Source organism: Calidris pugnax, unplaced genomic scaffold (genome assembly GCF_001431845.1).
Source record: "Calidris pugnax isolate Ruff unplaced genomic scaffold, ASM143184v1 scaffold124, whole genome shotgun sequence".
Taxonomy (NCBI): Eukaryota; Metazoa; Chordata; class Aves; order Charadriiformes; family Scolopacidae; genus Calidris; species Calidris pugnax.
Genome location: NW_015090914.1, coordinates 341,977 through 367,301, shown reverse-complemented (window position 1 = coordinate 367,301; position 25,325 = coordinate 341,977). Strand labels below are relative to the sequence as shown.

The following is a 25,325-nucleotide window of genomic DNA, read 5'->3' as shown; positions in this document are numbered from 1 at the left end:
CTTCTTCCAAATATCTAGTCCAAATCTACTCTCTTTCAGTTTAAAACCATGACCCCTTCCATTACCCCTTGTCCTATCGCTCCGCCTCCAGGGATTTGGCATCCACAACTTCTCTAGGCAACCTCCTCCAGTGCCTCACTGCCCTCACAGTAAAGAACTTCTTCCAAATATCTAGTCCAAATCTACTCTCTTTCAGTTTAAAAGCATGACCCCTTCCATTACCCCTTGTCCTATCGCTCCGTTCTCTCATAAAGAGTCCCTCCCCATCTCTCGCATATGCCCCATTTAGGTACTGGAAGGCTGCAATAGGGTCTCCCCGGAGCCCTCTCTTCTCCAGGCTGAACAACCCCTGATCTCTCAGCCTGTCCTCATAAGAGAGGTGCTCCAGCCCTCTGAGCATCTTCACGGCCTCCTCTGGACTCGTTCCAAGAGGTCCCTGTCTTTCCTCTGGTGAGGACTCCAGAGCTGGACCCAGTGCTCCAGGTAGGGTCTCACCAGAGCAGAGTAGAGGGGCGAATTCATCTCCCTCAACCTGCTGGCCATGCTTCTCTTGATGCAGCCCAGGATGTGGGTGGCTTTCTGGGCTGCCAGCACACATTGCTGGCTCATGTTGAGCTTCTCATCCACCAACACCCCCAAGTCCTTCTCCTCAGGGCTGCTCTCCAGCCATTCTCTGCCCAACGTGTATTTGTGCCTGGGATTGCTGTGACCCAGGTGCAGGAACTTGCACATTGCTAGGTTGAACTTCATGAGGTTCGCAGGGGCCTACCTCTCAAGCCTGTCCAGGTCCCTCTGGTTGGCATCCCTTCCCTCCAGCATGCCATTCACCCCACACACTTTGGTGTCATCAGCAAATTTGCTGAGGGTGCACTCTATCCCACTGTCCATGTCTCCAACAAAGATGTTGAACAGCACTGGTCCCAGTACCTACCCCTGAGGAACACCACTCATCACTGGACATTGAGCCATTGACCACACCCTCTAAGTGCAGCCTTTATATTGGCTCTCACCGTACTATACAAGCTAAATATTTATTTTCCCGATTGTTGAGAACTGCTGAACTTAATTTCTTAAAGATATAGGAAATAAGCCAGGGAACATCACCATGATCTACTATTCCCGTAGAGCTGTCCCTCGTCCATCACAAGGTTGGCCATGTTTCAGCTATACTGGTAGGTCAGGCCTGACTGTATGACACTTTTCCGTATGTCTTAATATATGGCTACACATACTCTCCCAGCAGAGCAGGAGCAGCTTCGAGGTCCGACTTCCACCTGCCCACACAACAACACTCATCCACTGGAGCACCCTTGGGTATGACCTGGGCACAGCGGGCCTGTATGACTGAGTCGCATACAGCTTGTTATTGAGGATAAACTGATAGAGTGTCCCCCAAGTACAGGATGGTGGCCTATTTTACAGTGGTGGATGACCACTGTCCCCAGTGGAGTTGTCCAGGCAAGTAATGGCTAGAGAGACCAGACTTTCTCTATGTTGTCTTTATTTTGTCTCATAAAAGTTTGGAATAGATATGAAGGCCTTATTCTGGCTTTTATATCCTTTCCACAGACAGTGGTACAAAAGCAGTCAGCAGAGGAAAATAATTCTCATCAGAGCAAATATGTATTTTTTGAAACCCGTCTCTGAATGACAAGTTTGCATTTCTGAGGCCACCCCTCCCCGCTGCAGCAGCAAATAGCATCTGAAAAGTGACATCATTGCTGCCAGCATCAGGCCAGGAACTCGTGCTGGGGCTCTGGCCCCTGCAGCTACCTCCATGCCCCAGGGAAGACACATAAGCTCAGGTTTGGCAATCCTGCCTCTTTTCTCAGCGCAGGGGGCTGCTCGTCCAGTCAGGATAACCTCAGGCTCCTGAAGGCCTCTCTAACTCCTGAACACAACCCAAATCAAACATTTTCCCAGGGCCAGAAAACTCAAGCTGCTTTTTCCCTTACAGCCCCATGAGCCTCTAATGCTTCCTTAGAACCCGTCGAGGAGGAACCACCTGAGCTGAAAGGCTGCAAGAAGGGAGACAGCAGCTGCCTTGACTGCAGGCACTGGAGATTTCCCAAGGAAGCCTCTTGTCATGCCATTTTCTGGGCGTTTTGCTACCTGAGGCTTTGGAGGAGCACACAAGGTTTCCCCAACCATTTTCTGCCAGTGCTCCTCCTTGCTTTTAATGCTCAGCTCAGGCTGGGGGCAGCTTTGGGATGGGATTTGCCTGCTTCCATGGAAGAATGATCTGGGAAATGTTGGAGGAAGATCAGTATCAGCCCCAAAGTCAGTTCACTCATTCTCTACCAAAAAAGGAGAAGTGTTCTGTTTGCGAGAAGGATTCAGATTAAATCCTCTGTCCTTCATGGTATTTAAGGAGAAACATCTTTAGTGGGTCGTGGCAAGGAGCCCTGCTTGCACTTAGACCCCTTCTGGTTTCTCCCTCTTGCAAATTGATCCTCTCTTTTATCCTTCCTTCCTTTAAAGCATGGTAAGCAATGACAAGGTACTTCTAACAAGACAACTTCACTTAAGACTGTATTATCATCAGCTGTTTATCAAAAGTGGACTTTCTTGTTCTCTGTGTCACTTCCTCTCTATTGAGGACCAAGAAAAGCGAGGACAACAGGGCTGCCTGATTGTAGGATAGGGCAGTTAATGTCACTCCACAATTAAAAAACTACTAAAAACACAAAGAAGTGAAGCATCAAGCTTGGAATACAGAGGAGTTTTGCAAGCCCAACTTGCCCACTGAATAGTTTAATGTAATTCATTTCTGCAATTACCAAGAAATTACTATCTTTCTAAGCCTGTATAAGTTCAAGTCTAATAAAAACATACAAACCTCATTCCAGTGACTCAGTTTTCACCTGTCCTTTGTAATCCTCACTAAAGAATCAGGCTTATAACTTATATTAAGACACAAGTGCCTTTCACGTAACAAGTAGTTTCTATAGTGGAAAAAACTAATTATTGCTTGGAATAGAAGAGAAAGAATTTCTTGCTTGGAACACTCTGGCTAAAACAGTAAACCTTTGCTCTTGCTCTTTACATGCAGAATTTCAAGACTATGTGCAGTCACTGGGGAAAAAAAGAAATAAAAAAAAGCTAACATCAAACTTAATTTGAGGTCTACTGCTCATAGTAGTTTCCAGCTGATGCAGACAGACAGAAGTATACTGATTTCAAAATAGGCTCCATTCACAACTGTAACCTAATCTTTTTTAATTTGTCCTCCACAGACAGTTCAGATGAGAAAGAGGAGAAAGGCACATCATGATTGTATCAGAGCTGGTAAGATACCACGTTATGTCAGGCACCTTCACAGATATCTGACCTCACAGCTATTCCCCAAAAATTTGTTGTTCCTATTGCTATACTCCTTGGCCTGTAAATACATATGGATAGATGTAGGGCTGCTGTACCGGAACCGCTCCCCCCACACTTTTCCTTCCCCCCCGGCAAAAGAAAAAAAAAAAACAACCTAAAAAAGGAAAATATTAAAAGGGTTTAATAATAAAGCTAAGACTTTTTCTTCTTGGATCAGAGAGCTGACATATCCTGAAACACCAATCATTCAACTTTCTGAAACTTCTGGCTATTTCACCAATTCCACCAAAAGTTTCTTTTTGATTAAAAAATAGATTATTCTACCTTATCTGGAGAAGGATTAGGGACATATAAGATCCCTGAGTACACTCAGTGTTGTCAGAAAAATTTTACATTTTTGGTCTATTCTATATTGTACCATTTTTTGAACTAATTCAGCTGCCTTCTTCCATACACACACATCGTCCCCTTCATTAGCAAGGCACATGGAAAATAAAAAAGTAACTGTGTATTTTCAACCAAGCAAAAGAAACTATTTCCTAGTGGCAAAATCAGTAACACATACACACACTGCAAATGACCCCAACACAGCCCCGTTACAGCAGGTATTGTGTACCCCACAGGTTATTACCATCAGGAGAAGTTGAGAAGCCAAGCAGGTGCAGGTTACACTTATATTTGCAGGGTCATTTCAGTAGATTTTCTGCACACCATTTACTTTTGCATGAGTTCTCCAGCTCAATATGGTAAAGGATGGCAACCACCACTCCTAATGTGAATTCTAAGCACACAGATCATTTCATACTCATATTTTTCAGAACCAGTGTAATGGGTTGCACAGCCAGTTTAGGTAAGCCACAGCCCAAGGGGAGTCACTGCCCCACCACCAGTGCCCCTGAGAGTCCAACAGAGCTGGTCGACAGACAGACATACCCGGCTCACCAGCCCTGGCTCTAGCACCCAAACGTCTTGGTGCAGGAGAAAGACCACGGGAGATTCCGTGGTGGGGAATCTCACGCTGCAGCGTGGGTGCATTCACCCACCCATCTCTTCCCTTTCAGTAAGAACTGTTGGCTCTTCAAAGATTGGATACTGTTCAGCACATGCATAGGCAAAATATGTTTATCTTCACAGCCACACAGAGAGGTCGACAGGAAGATGAGTAAGCTCTTCATCTAGGTAAACTGTCTCCACAGTGGCCAAATGGAGTACCTGGGGAAGAGTATGAGAGCAGGCCAATCATACAGAGCTATTTTCCCCAAAATATTCTCCCCATCTCCAAATGGTTTTGACCCAAAGATGCCCTGAGCCAGAGTTAATTTCTGTATACTCCCTAACCCTCTGTGGATTCCTCTTCAATGAGCTTGCTTATCTCCCTGAGTACTCGTGCACTTCTTTAGCACCCACTTGATCTGGTAGCAAGGAGTGCTACCACCTGAGAAAACCTCTGAACCACTCTTCTTTGTTTCCTTCCATTGGCAGCAGAATTGCAGAAAAAACTAACTCCACTCAGCTGATTTACTATGTGTCTTCCCCAACTGCTGGCTTAGGTAGCCACCTTGAAAAACATATCTTTTGTTGCCATCACTTGAAATACTTTTTTTCAGTTATTCCAAGAGATGCAGAGCTCTCCTCTCTAAAGGCATGTCATTTCATGGCATGATGCTGGCAACAGCCTTTTGCATCCAACAACAGGATGACTAAACAGCAACAAAAATAACTGGGAAGCAAGCTGGCCAGCTGAAGTCCCATCATCTGCAAAGCAAACGGAATGTGGACTCAGCAAACCTCCTCCTCCTCTCCATTTGGAGCACTGGTCTGGATGCTCCTCTCCAGTGGGATCCCAGTGCTGGCTGCAAGTGCCACAGCATCAGGAACAGTCCCCAAGATATTAATGCAGCCAAATACAAAGTTGAAACTTGGAGGAAATCTAATCCGAACTCCATGTCCTCCATGTACTTGCACCATATTTTAGAATTTGTACATTTACTAGTCTTGTCCAGCAATTTTGCCAGCTAGCCAGAGGCCCATGCGTAGACGACCACTGGACTGTGAGCCAGTGTGTGATAGGAAATCGAACACTGACCATCCCTTGCAAAAGAGATGCTTAAAAAAAGCTGAACACAGCATACATTTCTTTCCTCTTGGCATCCCTCGGTTACAAGTCTCATCTTAAAAAGGAAACCTGCAAAAGGTAAGACTGGCAGTTGTTCATTACGACATTGCCATGGTGCTTTTCAACTTTCAAAAAATCCTGAAAAAAGGAGACTTAGTTGCAGAATGGGAAAAACCCCACAATCATAGAATCACAGAATTGTCAACATTGGAAGGGACCTGTCAGACCATCTAGTCCAACCATCAAAACCTAACTCCAATAAAAACCATCACTAAACCATGTCTCTAAGCACTATGTCAACCTGTCTTTTAAATACCTCCAGGGATGGTGCCTCAACCACTGCCCTGGGCAGCCCAGTCCAAGGCTTAATGACCATTTCTGTGTAAAAATTGTTCCTAATATCCAGTCTGAACCTCCTCTGGAGCAACTTCAGGACATTTCCTCTTGGAATCTACACATAACAAAGCATTACAAAACGGTGCCTACTTAGTAATGTACTATGAGTTTGCCGACGATGATAAAATCTTTCCTCATAAAAATGTGAAAACACACTTTTTGAAAATACTACACTGGCTAGTACGTACACTAATATACTACTCAGCCTAAGGCAACTTCTATGTACTCGCCATGTCATCCAAGTTCCACATAAAAAAACATAGTAAAACCCTGAGGAAAATATAGACTAAGGGAAAATCAGGTTTCTGACTCAACAGTGATATAGTTAAAAAGCAACCACAGAAACTTTTACACAAAATATCTCTGACACGCATTCAGCTAAATTCAGCAGCAATTTAGATTATGGTATTACTTCAAAAAAAAACCAAAACAAAACCAAACACATCTTTAAAAAGCTTTTCTCTATAAAACTGGAGAAATTTTTTTTGCATTAAGTGCCTTGCCACAATGTAATTATCCAGAAAGGATGATTAAGTCTTGAGAGCCAAAAAAGCATGTCCAGAATCATACACTGGCATGCTACTGTATTCTTCATACCATCACATGTATATCCAAACTACATGTGTTGTTGCAGTCTGTTAGGAGTGCATTTGATTACACCTTTATTTCAAAAAAATTGTAGATGAACATGTATCTTTTAATCTGTATTATCCCCTCATGATCTGCGCATAGGAGTAGTAAGAGAAGTTTAATAACAGCAGTGCATTCTCGTGTGTATGAGTCAGACAGGGAATCAGACACAGGGAAGCCATTGGGAGGAGAATCCTTCCTCTCCCTTTACGTGCGGATGTATGTATATATATGTGTGCTCACACACACATGTATCTAACATTAAATCATGGTTGCGTGGCAACATTAACAGGGGAATTGTTTTTTAATTATTACAGATAACCCATGGGTTGTACACATTATTATTCTATAATAACAAATATCTTCAAAACATGTTTCTCTTAAAATTACAAGCAGGAAAAAAAATCTAATGGCAGAAATCAAATAAATGAACCAACATTCATTTCATAGTGGTACTTCTGAAAGCACAGACAATATATGCTCACATACACTGTAATACAACCTTCTTCGTGTAAGGCATCAATTATACTGAATATCGGTGTATTCAACTGCAACACAGCTATTCTCTTTTAGTGTTAGAATGAAAAGCATATGTTAACAACAAATTCAGGAAATAAATTCAAATGTCATCAACTTCACACAGTTCAAGGAAAAAGCAAATGGAAAATTTCACAAATAAGAATTAAAAAAAACCCCCAAAACAAAAACCAAACTTGATGAGGAAACACAATCAATAAAATCAAGCATTACCCCCCTCCTCCTGCTTTCCTGCTGGTAATTTTCAAGTGCAAAGAATAATATTAATGTAGTAACAATAGTAATGAGTTTGGCACCGGGTATTTTCCTAGAATTAATAAACCTTAGCTCAACCTACAATCTCCCAAAACCAAACCCAAATCTGAAATCCTAGGAAATGCCTTTTGCAAACACACACAGGCTTAGGGGGTTTGGTGTTTCTCTTTCAGAAACTCAAATACAAGGCACATCAGGACTTCTTCACAGAAAAACCTGGTGACATGATAAATACTACATAACCTAGAGACACTGCTGAAATGGAAAGGAATAATTCAGTACCTACTGCACTGGGATATTAAAACAGGTTTTCTTAATATGTATGTTTCCTTTTTTTAAAACAAAAGCTTAGCAGTTCACTTGTGAGGCTTTACTTTAAGAGGTGCCGCTCTACTTCACTGAGCAGCTCTGGACTGGGCTCCTCCTTTTTCCCCTGCTAAGTCGAAATTACCGGCATGGTCTCCTGCAGATGGTTCCAGCCAGAAGTCAAGCGCAGGTTTCCTGGCCCCCTCCCAAAGGCAGGCTGCCTGGAGCTGGCCTGGCTGGGCATTCCCTACAGCCTACCCGGGCAGGGGGTCTGCTGAGACACCCCCGAGAGGGGGGTCCCCGCTAACCCCCCAAGCTTGAACTGGAGCCAGGTGAAACACTTCTCACTCCTCCTCCCCGTCTTGTTTTGATGAAACACCACAGGAAGCTCACTCTCCAAAAAAAACCCCAAACCAAAAACCAAACCAGATTCGGGGCCCAAAGGCCTCCTTTGGAGGAGGGAGGGCGTTAATGTGCCTGCTTCTGCTAACAGGACCACAGACATCATGATGCCAGCTGAACCCAGGGTTACATGCTGAATGTCAGCTGCTCCAGTAGGAGGGAGCCTGCCTTACCTAGTTCCCTAGAAGAGGTCAAGGCTCTCCTGAGAGCTTTTCCACCACATTTTAGAAGGAAGGGAAAGAGCAAAGAATAAGCAAGAAAGAGGGAGAGGAAACAGAAAAGAAAAAAAAAAAAAAAAAAAAAAAAAAAAAAAAAAAAAAAAAAAAAAAAGAAAATAAAATAAAAAAGCTGTGACTTTCCTTTTACAGCAGAAGTAACCAAAGCATTCACAAGAAAGTCGGAAAATCCCAGAGCCCCGGTGTCAAACCCAAGGAAAGAAAAGCTCATGATTTCTTAAGCAGTGCTGGGCCCTCCTTGGATTTTCAGCTTAAAACTCTTCACGCCCTTACTCATCACTTTGACTGTGCAGCTGGGCTTTTATAAGTCTTTCTACAGACAAAGCCGCTGTTGACTTCAGAGAGACTACGCCCGCAGTATGACTGCAGGATCATGCCTCGTGCTTAGTAAGATTAATTAAAGAGGGTTTAGTTTTTATTTACAGATCCCATTAGCATCATAGAAGAAATCTGAACAACAAAGCGAAAGAGAGCACTCGCCACACAGCGCTGTGACTACAAGATCCCACAGGAATAAGCAACATAATGCATATATATATATATGCATACATGCATATAACAGATATAATGTAAATATATATAGTGTAAACATATATGTGTGTGTGTATATATATGTTTATAGTTCTATTGGATTTTCCACTTGGGGTATCATTTATCTTCTGGCAACATCTTGAGCTGCCTGTCTTAAAAGTAACTAAAAGAAACGCCTGCAAGAACAGAATTGACCTCTCATACCAGAAACTCAATATTCTGTAAGCTTCAAGTTACAACAGAACCAAACCCCAAACCCAACAGTTTCTTGCTGTAATGAAAGCCACTGAAAGCTGTGCAAATCAATTCCAACTTAAGGCTCTAGCAGAGGATCACAGAATCTATCATGGTTGTAAATGACCTCTGAGATCACCAAGTCCAACCATACACACACAAAAAACCCCCCAACCCTACAATCTCAGGCACTAGAGCATGCCCTGAAGAGCCATGTCTACACGTTTCTTAAATCCCTTCAGGGATGGTGACTCCACCACCTCCCTGGGCAGGCTGTTGCAGTGTCTCACCACCCTCTCAGCAAAGTCATTCTTCCCAATATCTAATCTAAACCTCCCCTGCCCCAACTTCAGACCATTTCCTTTGCTCCTGTCATTATTCACTTGGGACAAGAGGCCAACCCCCACCTCTCTCCACCCTCCTTTCAGGGAGTTGTAGAGGGCAATGAGGTCTCCCCTCAGCCTCCTCTTCTCCAAACTAAACATGCCCAGTTCCCTCAGCCTCTCCTCGTAGGACTTGTTCTCCAGACCCCTCCCCAGCTTGGTGGCTCTCCTCTGGACACACTCCAGCACCTCAATGTCCTTCCTGTAGTGAGAGGGCCAGAACTGAACCCAGCCCTCGAGGTGAGGCCTCACCAGTGCCCAGTACAGAGGCACCATCCCTGCCCTGCTCCTGCTGGCCACGCTGTTCTATGCGTGATGTCAAAGTTCAGATGATTTTAAGCCTCATCCTTAAGAGCACTGGAGATAAATCCTGTCCCATAGATTTCTCACCTCAAAAGTTGGCAAGTCTCTCTCCACTCAGTTTAAGAGCAAAAGACGATAATGAAGAGACACACTGGATACAGGAAAAGTCAAGAGTTATCTTTCCCGTAAGGAGAGCGTAGCCTGTAAATAAGTACATTCAAGCTCAAGTGTATTGAGCTCGCTGTATACCGGGCTCCATGAGGGGTTTTTCCCCTTTCTCCCAGAAATGGGGTATCAAGGTAACTGTCTAAATTGTAGTGTCTGGATCTCAGCAACTGAGGCAGCCAAGCAGCCAAATCCCTTTTCGAAAGCCCCCTGACATGGCTGGCACTGATGCAACCACGGCAGTGACTCCTGGCTCTGTGCAGCTCCCAAAGATGTGCAGGAGTAATCAACTTGGCTGGTGAGCTACAGGCCACACAGGGACCGAAATGTGGTGGGCAGTTACCACCTGTGGCCCAGGGAGCCCTTCTCCACCTCCTTGAGGAAGTCTCATAATTTCCTCTTCCCTCTCTCACCTGCATGGAAACCAGGACCTGCACTGGTGCTCAGCGCCGATGAAACCCCACCCTGGGCAGTACACCAGCAGCTAGGTGGGGATTCACTCTAAATAGGCTTTGCTACAGCACAGGCTGCCTTCTAGCCTCTAAAAAAGTCCATCTTACCTAACTGTATGAATCCACATCGCTGTCCTTCCTTTAGAAAACCATTCCCCTCGCAGCCCCAGGGAAGGGTAGGGCTAGGCAATCAAACAATACCTCCCTGAATAATCCGAGTCACACAAAGTATCCCAGGCTATGCCTCAAAACCACTACATATATATATGTAAACAGTCAAATTAAGAGTCATGACAAGCTATTTCCAGGACAAACGCTTTCCAAATGAAGTAACCTAGAACACAGTCCCACCTGATCAGCATAAACCTTCTCATTGCATGTGTCCCATATGTCCCAGGACCATCAAGTCCTTAAAAACAGACACATCATAATAACTTACTAATCACAAGCTGTTTCAAACCAACCAACCACCTTCCCAAATCCTCCCATGAATTTATAGCACATTTTTGTACTGCAAAATAAATTTTTACTCTGCCTAACCTCACCTGAAAGAAACAGGCATATAATCAAAAGTCCTGTCTTCTTGACCATGAAGCTCCTGATGCTTTGTGTGGAAAAGCTTGGGGTGACCTGCCACTGCAACTCATTGTTTCCCTGCAAGAAGCTTATGATTGTAAAAACTTGGATTTTTTAAGACTCGTTGGAGTTAGCTACATTTGGGTTTGCAAGGCCAGAGTCATTTAGGCTTTTGAAATCTTATATGCTATCAACATTCAATGAGATTTTTAAGTGTTAAGCTGCTCCTGAAAACGGGATTTAACAATCAAAGTCACATAGGCTCTTCCAACACCGAGCAGAACAAGATCTGAATTCCTGCAAAATCATGGCTTTTGAGTCATTTATTCCAGTTGGGATTTTGCCAGAAGACTTTAGGAATTTTGCATTCCATTCATCAAGTTAATTTCTTGGGAAAAATGACAAAAAAAATTTTCAAATATGGATGATAAATCAAGTATAGGAGAAAAATACACAAGACTCTGATCAGTTCTAATTACATAACTAAACCCAGTCTCCAATGCCCATTCCCTGAATGTGGGAGTGATACATGATTCCCAAGTGGAAAGTCTGAATCAGAAGTCCACCCTTCAATTCCTACCTGCTAAGAGCAGGGGGATATTAGACGGCTCTAACAGCCCCTGGCCTGAAAAAGGTGCTGCTCCTTACTTATCCCTAGGGAAGCATAAAAGTTGAGGTTTTCATTGAGCATCCACAGAAAAAGAAAATGAAAATAAACAATGAAGTCAGATAGCTTTAACTGCACTTTTTTGCACTTTTTTTTTTTCTTTCCAATTAAGAAACTGGACAATTTTGCTCCAGGGATGCAAAACGTTTTGATGCACTCTGGAGCCAAAGTTAAGCATTAGATTCAGAAAAACAGAGAGGCACCATGTGGCAAGGTATGCCATGCTACTCAAATTCCCAAGCCCTGGTTATAAAACCTCTATTGGCAAAAGGTGTCAAATTCTCTTACATAAGTGATATATGGCTTGGGCAATCTTCCAGATGCACCTGTGTCAATGCAAGGGGTCACAGCTTCCACTCTGCTTGGCATCACTCCCCTCTGACCCTCTGGCAGATAGGTTTACAGGAGCAAGTCCAACTCACTCCATGCAAAATCAGCTGGATTAAATCAAACCCTTAATTTGAAAGGTTTCTGCTAACCAGCTGGATGTGAATTGAGACTGATCATGTTAACTTGTCTGCCTGTGGATCCAAAGGGGCAGTAAGTACTGGAAAAAAAGACATAATGAATAGCCAGGACCTAAATTTTCTTCCAGGTGTACAGCTGGAACCAAAAGAGGGCACGTGTCTTTGGCTTTCATGCCCTATCAGCATCCTGCCCCTACCAGCCTTGAAGACTCTTAGAAAGTATGAGCAGTATGGGAAACCACTGTAAGAGAATTTCCAATCTGGAAAAAGTTAAATTCTGCCTATGTCTGCAGCTCTTCTGGGCAATCCTAGTCAAGAGATGCTGGCAAGCCCTCTGGGAGTGAGGAAGAAAGAGCTCACATCCAAACTGTGTGACCTCCCTGCTAACCCAGAAAGAGACGGTACCTCATTACTCATCAGAAGAGAAGCCCCAGACCCTGTAAGCAGCATGACTCTGGTTATCAGCAATATTCCTACTCAACACCAAAGTGTCAGGTATACACTCATGAAGGATTCACAGGAAATTACTGTGCCTGAAGAAACCATAACCTCACTGAAAACCATCCACCCAGCCCCGCTAACTTCACTCAGCTGCTGCTTGCGAAAGCTACTGTAAGAAGCAGCAGGAACGTCGCACACAGCTGGCCTCGGATGCTGGGAGCCTGTCTGAAACTTAGGAACAACCCCCAGCTGGAAATGATGGTCAGCAATGGGATTTCCTGACCTACTCTCTCTGTAACCAGTGCTGATAGATTCCCACCAGCCCTTACAGAGCAGTGAGGGATTAATGCTGTTGTTTTTATTATATGCTATTTTTATACAACTGCTATAAAATCTCATGCCATGCCCGAGCTGATTTAGTACAGATATGGCCCAGCCCTACCACATTTAATGCCACTGCCAGCTTACAGCACCTTCTCTGCAATTGTACTGAAAATAGCCCTCAGTGCTGACCAGCAGCTAACGAATGGTTACCAAAGTGCCTACCACTGACAAGCATCTTCAGCAGAACAGCACAAGCCAGTAGGCAATTCCGGCAGATGGAAAACAGTGTAGAAATTAGTAGTGATAGCTTTTTATTCTTTTTCCAGACTCCGTAGCACACAAGCAGCACTCTGCATTTTTCTGTAGGAAAGTGGTATCGCCTCTGTTAAGTGGATTTTTCAGGCTCTGAAATAGGATGCTTTCCTGAAGTTGACTTAAGATTATAGGACAACAAACTTTAAGATTAAAAATAAAATAAAACAATCTATTCTATACAGAAAAGGGGACCAAGATTCCTTTGTCACCATAGAAAAGAAAATCTTTCTAAGTGACCACGTGAGGTGTCTTTCTCCCTCCCTCTATTTTATTTTCTTCTTTATTTTCTGTTTTAAAAGGAACATGATTAAATCTCTTCATACTTCAAAAGGAAAATTTTTCTTAGTGGACACATAAAATTCACTGCAGACCAGTACTCCCATGCACCTGTAAAACAACTCGCCCCTTCAATGGGGTGCAGTGACAAGAGAGTTAAAAGTGCTAGAGGGAGCACAGGCAGGAATGAGAAATCAGCCCATTCCACATATTGTGCATCTCAAGAGAAAGACTGTCTGTCAGGAGCTATGGAAAGAAAATGTTGGGATTCATCCATGAAGCCAGGGAGGACTGGCTGCAGCGCATCAGGAAAGTAAGACAGTGGAATATGTGGAATCCCTTAAATATCAGTCGGAAAATGCTTTTTGACCTTGTATAGAAGTGACAAAGCTCTTCCAGGTAGTCTATCCACCACATCTCATGAAATCTCAGTCTCCAGAAAGGAAAGAGTGGTTAGCTCCACTAATGCTCTTCATCATCATTCCTGAGCTAAGCCATTCGTTTCTTTTCAAACACAAGCTGTGGCATTTTGTTGTTGAAGAAAAACAGCATTAAACTTTTGCGCTGTCAGGTCTCATTGTAACCAAACCATAGAAAGAAACAAAACCACATTGAATCTGCTAGAAATGTCCCCACTGGGGACACATGGAAAACAAACAGGGGATTCACAGTATCCTGAAAGGGCTCCAGAGATAGGTTACAAAAGCCCACCCCATGGTCATCGTTCTCAGACTCACCTTGCCAAAAAGGAGCAAGCAACCACATGGAAGAGATCGTTCTCTTCCACTTCAGCGTTATTCATTAAAAGGCAGTTGCTGCTGAAAGTTTCCTACCAGAAGCTCTTTTGACTCCAAAATTGCTCCACTAAGGGAAATTTTCAGAGTCATTCTTTTTACTCTGGCTTTATGCTCTGGACTTTTGCCTAGGCAATGTTCAACCAGGAACAAAATCTACTTAAAGAATATGCACAGTACATATTATGCATAGATGTCAAGGGATGGGAGTGGGTTATGAAACATGGAATCCATGATATTTTACAAAAAAAATAAACATTGTTCAAAGAGCTTAAGAAAAACAAAGCACTGTAATTGAGGCTATGAGGTTGTAATCCATTTTTCCAACTGGACAAATGGTGAGGCCAGCAGTGCATTAGTTTGTCCTGAAGCAAAAGCTGACTGAGAGCAAACAGTAAAAAGTAAAATAGCCCAACACAACATTGCAACTCATTTTTTCAAAACTGTTACTAAACCAATTATCAGGAGAAAAACCCAAATGAATCAATCACAAGAACAGCGGAAGAGCAGGAATAATAGCGGACTATATCCTGATCCTGTTGGCAAGACCTGAGGAAGAAGGAGGCCTACATGCTTCCTTGATGTATGCTGCATTTTATTTATTTTAAAGAAATGTTAGTTTCTATTAGCAGAAGACAGACTGAGTAGTGAGATAACCCTGCAATAATGTCATCTGCTTCCAGAAACTGCTCCTTCTAGGCAGCTTTCAGCACAGATATTTAAAGTCTACTATAGACCTAGGCTCAAGGTAAAATAGCAAGGGAGACAGCATGTTTTCTTCAGCTTGTTCCCTCACAGCATTGGCCAAGAAGAACAATGAAGGCCACTGGTGTTCCAATTCACACAATTAATTTGTGTGTGTAAAATATTCAACATGGAAGCACAGAAGGCAAAAAAACCCACAACCAAACCAAACAAAAAAACACAACAAGCTTTAAAAAGAACATGTATCAGGCTTTGTTTCTTTTCCAGCGCAAAGGAATGAAAATCCTCCCAGTGACTTCAATGGGAGCTGGGCCAGACCCTGAAAGTCTTCACATAAACTTTCATTAAGAAGTCGTGTACTGGCATTAGGGCATTTCCATTCTATCCCCTGCTTTTCTCCTCCTGATAAACTGCACACTTGCACCACATAATGTCTGAAAATGAAGCTTATAATACAAAGACAACTTTCTGAGGCCTGCAACTGTATTAAACATAGTAGAACTAAGTACCAAGAGAATTAACATGTATAAGAAATTATCATATTTTGGCTTATTACATAATGAGTTAAGAGGTTTATAATAACCAAAATCTATAATAAAACTTGACAAATAATGGCAAAATGTCATTGGTTCAGTGGACTGAGTTAATCCCATACTTAGCAACAGTTGCACTATGGCTTTTAAATTGCCCTTATGGATTGCAAAGAAAAGCAAAGCTCCAGCAGAGACACAAATGACTGTGAAAAGCAGGAACAGACAGACAATGTTGTTACGATTGTCAGCTCCCATTTTGCACAATTATTTTCACGTTATTCAGACAGCTTTCATGGCCATCAGTTTGTAAAAAGCTCATTTCGGTGTTTGCATTTCAACATTACCTCTAAATGAATTTCTGCTATTGAAAACATCCAAGTATTTAAATCAAAATGTGAAGAGACTAAAGCTCAAAATATTCACCTAATTGCACGCAGGTGAAACCAGAAGCACTTTTGAGATCTTGGATCTAGTGATATGCCCTGGCCACTACCCAAACTTGCACCAGGACGTGAGCAAAGAATGGCCTTGTAACTTGGTTTCAAGGAGGACAAAACCTGGAAAGCCAGGTAGAAGTTAACCAGGACTGCTGAGTGCAGTGTGGCACCACTCAAACTAGAGACACCCTTTGTATTTCAGTGTCATTTGGTATCCTACCAGTCTGCCTCTAACCCTTAATACTTCAACTAAACGGTCTTTCTTTTTCATTAGTGCACCCCAAATAACAGTGCTGTATTCTACAGAAACACAAAGAGTGTAATTCCCACAGATCAAACTCACAAAAGAAAAAAAAAAACACACCTCAGTAAGGAGCCTGGAAGGAATTGATGCTCAGCATAACCAGAAATAACTTCCAAGTGCCTCAGCAGTGAGGACCAGGCCAACCCCTGTCCCTGTGCTTTGCAACTAAATTGATTTGAAGTTAAAAGACTTGCTGACGGCAAGATGGGCCTTTCTTACCTTTTGCCACATTTTGATGAAGAAGAGCTCCCCAGAAAAATTGAAGAACACATTGGTGTCATAGGCATCATCCCCAACGTTAGAGATGGAAATGTTAAGTGAGATGTTCCTCACCGCTCCCAGCGCCAGGTAAGCAGTTCTGTCATCGACACTGTAGGCAGAAACAATTACATCAGTTTAACTCTGAGGAACTTTCACACTCTGGTCCTTCTGTATTCCTGCCATGGAATAAAGCAGGCAGGAGCTTTACTGCTGAAAAGGTCAGCTCTCGGTAATTCAGGATTCCGCTAAATGGCCAATGCAGTGCTGGGGGGGCCATCCTGGGAATGAGCAGCTCCTGAGCCCTGGCTCTAACACTGCTTTTTGTAACTGTAAGGAAACCCCACGATCCTCATGTGAAACTGTTTCACGCAACTTATTGTTAATATGATTTTATTGAGAAAAAAATAGTTGAAGATTGTAAAGTGATTGGACAGGGGAATGCAACAAACGCAAGCTATTGCGCCCACATTCAAATACACAGGCTGTCTCCTAATAATTCAAACTTATTCTAACACTCTAGCAACTTTCTGAAAATCTTGTTAGAGTTATGCTACAAATAGAAAAAACAGAAGAGTGTCAAATAAAATCCAGAAACAGGTGTAAGTGGAAAAATGTATGAAAATTATAAACACCATCCGCTGAATGTGACAAATCTTTCCTTGGGTGTTTATGCTGGACCTAACACAGTGGAGTCATCCTCTAGAAATGGAATACCAAGGGAACAGTTGAATTAAAAAAATAGCTATGCATCATGAATTAATACACTATTGTAATAAGGCATCACAGACTATGAACACATAAACACAGACATGCACACATAGAGGCCAATATAAATATTTATACACATACATTTATTATTTGATATTTGGTATACATTTAATCATACTAGTCCATCCAGAAAGTACGCTAATAAGGAAGAATGAGGGCTAAAGATATATCACAGAAAAACATAATATCAATGCACAGATCTGCAGGGCTAGGAAGTAAAACCACAGTAAAAGATGGTCTGAAATATACTAGATATAAATGTAAAAATAAGCAAAAATAGCCAAAATATCACCAAACTGGCTACAGTTATGGTAACTGGAATCTAAGACGATTCACAGATCCCCAAGAAACGGAAACAGTGTCACAGGGAAAAACAGAGTAGCTGATCAGAAAAGGGCAGAGACCTCCAGCCACACAGCAAAGAGATGCTCCAAATTATTTCCTCTGGGGCACAGACAGCCTGCCAGTCAGAAGGATGCTCTGAGGACACATACCCTCACACCACCCCCCCTGCCAGACACTGCTGCACAAGGCGTGCGCACACAGCAGCATGCAGTAGTATGGAGAAATCAGTAGCCAACCAAGCCACCTTTCCTTTGACCAGTTTCTGTGAAGGAATGGCTGTGCTGGGGACATGCTGCTCCTCTGCATATCAGCAGCTCCCTGGAAATGGCAGGGGTGCAGGGTGAGAGCTGTCTTTAAAGGCAGCCTGTCCCTCTACTGCTGCCAGCCCTCCTCTATCAGCCTTGCTCAGGGCACTGCAGCCAGAACATCTGTGTAAAAGTGGGGTTTCTGAGAACACAGTGCTCATAAACCCTTCAGCATCTTCTGCCAACCACGGCCATTTGAGACCTCCAAAGGCAGAGCTCGCTGGGCTCTGTCTCCCTGCCTTTGCCAAGGAGTTTCCAGCCCTGGGCACGTAGTGAAGCAGCCGGGGGCTTTGGCGGGGGAAGTGCAGAGCAAGATGGTCTGGCCTCAGGCTTTAAAGCTGATGGCTGTGGATTGTGAGTTTAACTTTTCCATGTAACAGAGATGATATTTATAGCATATTTATTTCCTGTACTTACTTCATTTATGATGATCTTCATTTATTAAGCCCAAAATTATGGCTTACAGCTCAATGACAGCTTCTTATGAGGCAAATACAAGCCTCCAGAAAATGTGCCTGCTTTTTCACACTTACAATCAACTGCAGACACCAAGAAATTCTACCAATAATTGGATGCCTTGCTTTCTAAACATCAGGATTTATTGTTATAGTCAACGATCAGTGCAAATAAACATTTGCAAAAGCGTACACAGTGCAGGATCCACTTCAAAACTAGTTCGAGAGGTCCAAATAATTTGAGTTGCTGCTCCTTATGTACCAAATTAATGGCAAAACTATAGGAGAGTACTTGGAAGCATTTAGCCTTTTGGCCCCAACTTCAGTGTTTACTCTTGAAAAGATACAAAACAATCTGCTGGGATTTTCTAATAATCAGAAGTGCATATTTGGAAGTATAGAAATAAAACAACCATTTATTACTATGAACTATTTCTCATGAACTTTTAACTTCACTTCTTGCAATCAATTCAAAACTTAATCAGCATCTATCAAACCCATTAGCAAAATCTGGAAGAATCACTTCAGTAAGCAAAGGAACATTACAAGATATTTATCTTACACAGGGTTGATACTAAATGCAATACACAGTACAAAATCCTCTCTGAATTGGTAGTAGCAACACTTTGAGATTTAACATAAAGTCAAGACAACTGAAAATACTCTCATTCCTATAGAATAATAAAAAATACACAAAATGAAATCCTATTTAAAACTGACCCCCCCAAAAAGAAGTCAAAATAAACACCATTGAGTTGTGTAACTAATTTTTAAAGCTATCACTCCTCTGCTGAAAGTGCATCCTACTAAAATGATGTTTATAACATCTCAGCAGAGAAAGAAAACCAACTTTCTGTGTGCACACTGTAGTTGCTCCTACACAAAATTCACACACTAATAAACTCTGAAAAACCTCTCTGGTTTTCGCCCGACAGATGAGTTCAGGTCTTCCCCTGAAAGGTTATATGAGATTGTGCCGTAAATCCCGTTTTAAGAGAGCAGCCTTCGGAGTCATTAAGTCTGCGCACATCTGGAATCAATCAGGTCCACTTGCAGTGAGGAAAGAAGGGGGAATCTCCCCGCTCACAGGGGAGCTCCCAGGCCCCGTGTGCTGCTGGAGCGTGTAACTCCGTGGGGTGCGGGCAGCCCGCTGTGGGGCTGGCACAGCCCGGCTGCCACCCCGCGCCATCCCCCTCCAGCCCCTGCTGCACGCTGAGCAGCCCGGCCACCAAGTGGAAATACCTAACTGAGGAACTGTTGTCACCCACCAGAAACAAGAAAACAAAGCCAAGCCACCCCTTCAAAACTCAATCAGGTTCATCAAACAGTCCAAGAAATGTAATCGGGCAATGGCTCTCGGTTTACATTCTGGGGAATGAGAACTATAAAGTGGCCAACATCCTCAGCACCTTGAAACTGTGCTCACAGCAAGGAAGATAGGCTAAAAATAAACACATACACTCAAAAAATATAAAAAAATTTTAGAAGGAGAAAAAAAGGTCAAGATATAATCACTTAATTGGACAGAAGAACACAATCCCATTACATCAGGTAGTACACATAAATAATGAACTGGGTAAAAGTTCCATGTATATATAGATAGATATAAAATCTATATAGGCAACCACATTTGCACACGCATACATACAGGAACATGAAATATGTCAAACTATCAATATCAGCCTGAAAGGGAAAGAAATTTGACATTCAGAAGTACTAAATACCTGCAGCTTTCATTCACATGACCCGGACCTGCAGGTAATAGCAAATTCTGAACTTCAGGCACCAAATTTCTGCCATGGTTTTGCATTCACTGGCTGTAGTACTACACATCAAAAGTAGACAGAAATATATAACATTTTCCTTTTCAGTAATTAAGAAAAGGAAATTAAATACCAGGATAGAACAAGTATAATCTTTTTTGCATGCTTTAACATTCTTTGTTAATGCCTGTACCACATCATTTCACTATGGTCAGTGAGGGAAGAAAGACCAGCTGGGAAAGGCAAACTGAAAAGATCTGCAATTTTCATTCCTCCACCCCTCAAGATGCTGGTGTTTTTATTAACACGGGTCAAGGGAGACATAATCCACATTCCAAAAGGTATGCAGGGACATATTTCTCCATTTCCTACACTAGAGAGAATTAAAAAAAATAATTTGAAAAAGCATTTAGCACTTCCTCTCAGCCTTTGCAGATCACAGATAGGGCAAGGAATGTGACAGGGTCACACTTACCCTGTTAGTCAGGGTCACTGACTTTCCCTTTTATATTAGGAGCATTTCTTTACTTACAGCAAATCGGCACCTACATGGATAAATCACTGCTACTGCTCCATGGACAGTGGAATTACAGCTGGGGTCAGTTAGACTGCATGTGGGTAAAAATGCTCAAACAACTGAAGGCCAATCTGTCCTCCATCTCCATCAGATGAAAGTCAATAGGAGTTTCATCTTTTTTTTTCTCTTCTAAATCAGTAAAAGGTGTGAGTAAACAACATTGGTCCTGTGACAGGTCCATACAGTTGCTTACCTTTACCAATCAGCACTGCAGTTGGTCTTTGTAGGTACTATGATACTTGAATATTACTTTTGTCTCCACAAACTGTGTACATCAACTCTGAAAACCTTTCTCCTGTTGGGGTTTTATCACAGGCTCCAGAGTCAGCTGAACTTTGGGGGGAGTTTTGCAAACACTTAAACTTGAAGGGCTAATGAAAAGCGGAAACCCTCAGCTGATCTCGGAATTCACTTGATGTCTCAGTGCAAAACTAATCACTAATTTCAATTCAAAATCCTTTAGAAACAAAATTGAAGAGTCAATGGGGAAAGAGTGATGCTGTTTTCACACAATGTTTACTCCAGGGAGAAGCTTTTGGTTTGAATGGAGTTGCCATTTTGAGGCAACTCAACAAGTTGAGGAAGAAAAAGACCAGTGCCCTACCCAGCAATCACTTTCAGTGGTCAATAAAAAACACTTTATCAGAGATGAAACGTTCATGAAACAGCTACACGAAAGCAAGATGAGGCACAACACCTACAGAAGTTCTAAACTTATCTTTCTCTCTTGCAGACACAGATACAAACAAAAACCTTATATAATCACACAGCATCCTTGAAATCAATGGTGCTATCCCCCTGGGACAAAGTTATACCTGCATACATGTGTAAAACAGCATCCCAAGGTTGGAGCACAAACAAAAATGAGTTACCAGTGGCAGAAAGAAATACAGATGATAAATGCTACCAGGCACATAGGTGGAAGTTGCATGTACCAGCCTGTGAAAGAAAATAAAACATTAACACTACAAACTTTCCCCGTTTCTTAAAATATTTCAAGAGCTCTGTTGAAATAGTAGACTGTTGACCTGAAATAAAATAGTTTATGTGGCCCTGAAAATTGATGATCAATTCAGTAGCACTTCCTAACATACTGTTTCTAGGAATTAGAACATTAACAAAGTCATTACACAAACCATGCATTAACTATATAAATTATGCCTTCAGAAACAGATCTGCTATTATTATGCAGCTTCAATTGCTTGTCCTATTCCTGGGATGTCAGGGTGCAATATGTAACTTAAAAAACATACTCAGCCGAGCATTGATGAGGAAGAAAAAGACCAGTGCCCTACCCAGCAATCACTTTCAGTGGTCAATAAAAAATAGTTTCTCAGAGATGAAACGTTAGAAACAGTACAGGTTTGTTACTTTAGGAAATCTGTTTTGCAGTAGCAGGTGTTATACATCAGGATCAAGTTATGTCTAAATGTCAAACTTAAGTAACATATACCCATATCAGCACATTTTCTCTACAGCTGATGCAGTACTGGCAAGATTATTCACCTGATGACCTATGAAGATCCGCAGCCTTATCTGATTTTGTAATAGCAGGACATACTACAGAAAAAGTTCACATAGCTGCATCACAAAAGGTTATGTGTATATGTGTGTACATATACAAACATACACATGCATGTATGCATCAGTCAAGATGTATTCTGCAAATCCAAAACAGCAGTGCATCTGCTTTTCATTGTGGTCTATACAGTATTGAGAACTTCCACCTCTGGAGGTAGCTAATGTATGACAGTCCTGCCTGAGGTTAAGCTTTTGTTTTGTTAGTTTAATACTTCAGTTGCTGAAGCAAGAAACAAAATGGTGATTTAATTTATCCTGGGTCCATAAAATATTCATGTTGGGATCTTCACAGGAGGGCCAGCTTATATGTTAGTTCAGCAATGCATTGAAATTACATGAAATAAACTCTCCTTAGGGTCTAGCCTAAAAAACAAACAGTAAAGTTCTTCTCCAGTAGATACAGTCAAGCTATTCTTACAAAACAAACCAGTATATACGAAGTGACAAGAGTGGCTTGTACAGTATCCCTGACTGATCATCAGTGGTCTCTTATTGGAAAATAAAGATTTTGACTCTTGAGGGACCTCCTTGGCAGGGTAACATGGGAAAAAGTACTGGACGGGAGAGGGGCCTAAGACAGCTGGTTGGTATTCAAGGATCACCTCCTCCAAGCTCAGGAGTGGTGCATCCCTAGAAAGGACTCAGGCAGAAAAGCCAGGAGGCCTGCATGGATGAACAAGGAGCATTTTGACAAACTCAAAAGCAAAAAAGGGACCAACAGAGGTGGAAGCAAGGATGGGTAGGCTGCGTAGAATATATAGAAAAAGTGTCTGAGTGGCCAGGAACCAGATCAGGCAAGCTAAAGCCCAGACAGAATTAAATCTGGCCAGGGACATCAAGGACAACAAGAAAAACTTCCGTAGATAACGTCACGGATAAAGGCAAGACTAGGGAAGATGTGAGCCTTCCTGGAAGGAAAGAGGAGACCTGGTCACCCAGGATATGGAGGAGGTTGAGGTACTGAATGACTTTTTTGCCTCGGTCTTCACCAGCAAGGGCTCTAACCACAGCACCCAAGTTGCAGAAAGCAAAAACAGGGTCTATGAGAAGGAAGAATTGCCCACTGTAGGAGAAGATCAGGTTCGAGACCATCTAAGGAACCTGAAGTTGCATAAGTCCGTGGGACCTGATGAAATCCATCCAAGTGTCCTGAAGGACCTGGCAGATGAAGTTCCTAAGCCACTTCCCATTATATTTGAGAAGTTGTGGCAGCCTGGTGAAGTTTGCACTGACTGGAAAAGGGGAAACAAGCCCCATTTTCAAAAAGGGAAAAAAGGAAGACCTGGGGAACTACAGGCCGGTCAGTCTCACCTCTGTGCCTGGCAAGATCATGGAGCAGATCCTCCTGGAATCTCTGCTAAGGTATGTGGAAAATAAGGAGGTGATTGGTGACAGCCAACAGGGCTCAACCAAGGGCAAATCATGCCTGACAAATCTGGTGGCCTTTTACGATGGTGCCACAGCCTTGGTAGACAAGGGCAGAGCAACAGATGTCATCTACTTGGACTTATGCAAAGCATTCGACAGTGTACCACAAGACATCCTGGTCTCAAAATTGGAAAGGCATGGATTTCGTGGATGGACCAACTTGGTGGATCAGGAACTGGCTGGATGGCTGCACTCAAAGGGCAATGGCTCAATGTCCAAGTGGAAGCCAGTGTCGAGTGGTGTTCCTCAGGAGTCGGTACTGGGACCAGTGCTGTTCAACATCTTTGTTGGAGACATGGACAGTGGGATAGAGTGCACCCTCAGCAAGTTTGCTGATGACACCAAGCTCAGTGGCATGGTCAACACACTGGAGGGAAAGCTTGCCATCCAGAGGGACCTGGACAAGCTGGAGACGTGGGCCTGTGCAAACCTCATGAAGTTCAACCAGGCCAAGTCCAAGGTCCTGCACCTGGGTCACAGCAATCCCAGGCACAAATACAGGTTGGGTGGAGAATGGCTGGAGAGCAGCCCTGAGGAGAAGGACTTGGGGGTGTTGGTGGATGAGAAGCTCAGAGCCAGCAATGTGCTCTGGCAGCCCAGAAAGCCAACTGCATCCTGGGCTGCATCAAGAGAAGTGTGGCCAGCAGGGCGAGGGAGGTGATTCTGCCCCCTGTACTCTGCTGTGGTGAGATCCCACCTGGAGCACTGTGTCCAGCTCCCGAGTTCTCAGCACAGGAAGGACATGGACCTCTTGGAACAGGTCCAGAGGAGGCTGTGAAGATGATCAGAGGGCTGGAGCACCTCCTCTATGAGGACAGGTTGAGAGAGTTGGGGTTGTTCAGCCTGGAGAAGAGAAGGTTCTGTGGGAGAGCCTTATAGCAGCCTTCCAGTACCTAAATGGGGCATATGTGAGAGATGGGGAGGGACTCTTTATGAGGGAGTGTAGTGATAGGACAAGGGGTAATGGCTTTAAACTGAAAGATGGTAGACTTAGATTAGATATTTAGAAGAAGTTCTTTACTGTGGGGCTGGTGAGGCACTGGAACAGGTTGCCAGAAGCTGTTGATACTCCATCCCTGGATGGCCAGGCTGGATGGGGCTTTGATCAACCTGGTCTACTGGGAGGTGTCCCTGCCCACTGCAGGGGGCACTTGGAACTCAATGATCTTTAAGGTCCCTTCCAAGTCTAACCATTCTGTGATTCTACGATTCTTGTATGAGATGTGGACTGATGAGGTTTGTTACCACTCATCACTTGATGACTCTATTACCATCTGTAAGGGTTCAATCACCATATGTTCAAAAGGAACAGTACTGCTCTCTGCTATCAAACTGGAGTTATTTATTTTAGGAGAGATTTATGAAGCTCTAAGTTCAACTAACCAAACGGAAACCAAGAAAGCATTCCTTCATCTCCATTCACCCTGAACAAGTGAAAACATTCACTCATTCCTGAGACACTGCTCCCACTGCACCTTGTACTGCATTCTGAATAATTCTGCTGGGTAGCCCTTTCAGAAAACTGCAAATCAGATCCTGGATGAGCTACAACAAAGTTTTCCATGTACCTTACAAATGCAGCATTCAATACACTAGCAATGGTCTGTAGGTAAAAGATAAATAAAAGTAAACATGAATTAGAAATCAGAACTCTACTTCCTGGATTTGTCTAAAAGACTTAATTTCAAACAGAATTATAAATATACAAAAATGCAAATTGGTGGACTAAAATA

General features: G+C 42.8%; 1 protein-coding gene across 1 annotated transcript in view; it reads right to left on the bottom strand.

Annotated features, from left to right (window-relative positions):
• The window catches only part of ITGA9 (integrin alpha 9), a 240,150-nt gene that overhangs the window by 73,519 nt on the left and 141,306 nt on the right, over positions 1-25,325 (bottom strand). Inside the window, exon 19 of the mRNA XM_014949431.1 lies at positions 16,329-16,479. Within this exon, the coding sequence (XP_014804917.1) occupies positions 16,329-16,479 (151 nt within the window). The remainder of the gene's footprint in view (positions 1-16,328; positions 16,480-25,325) is intronic.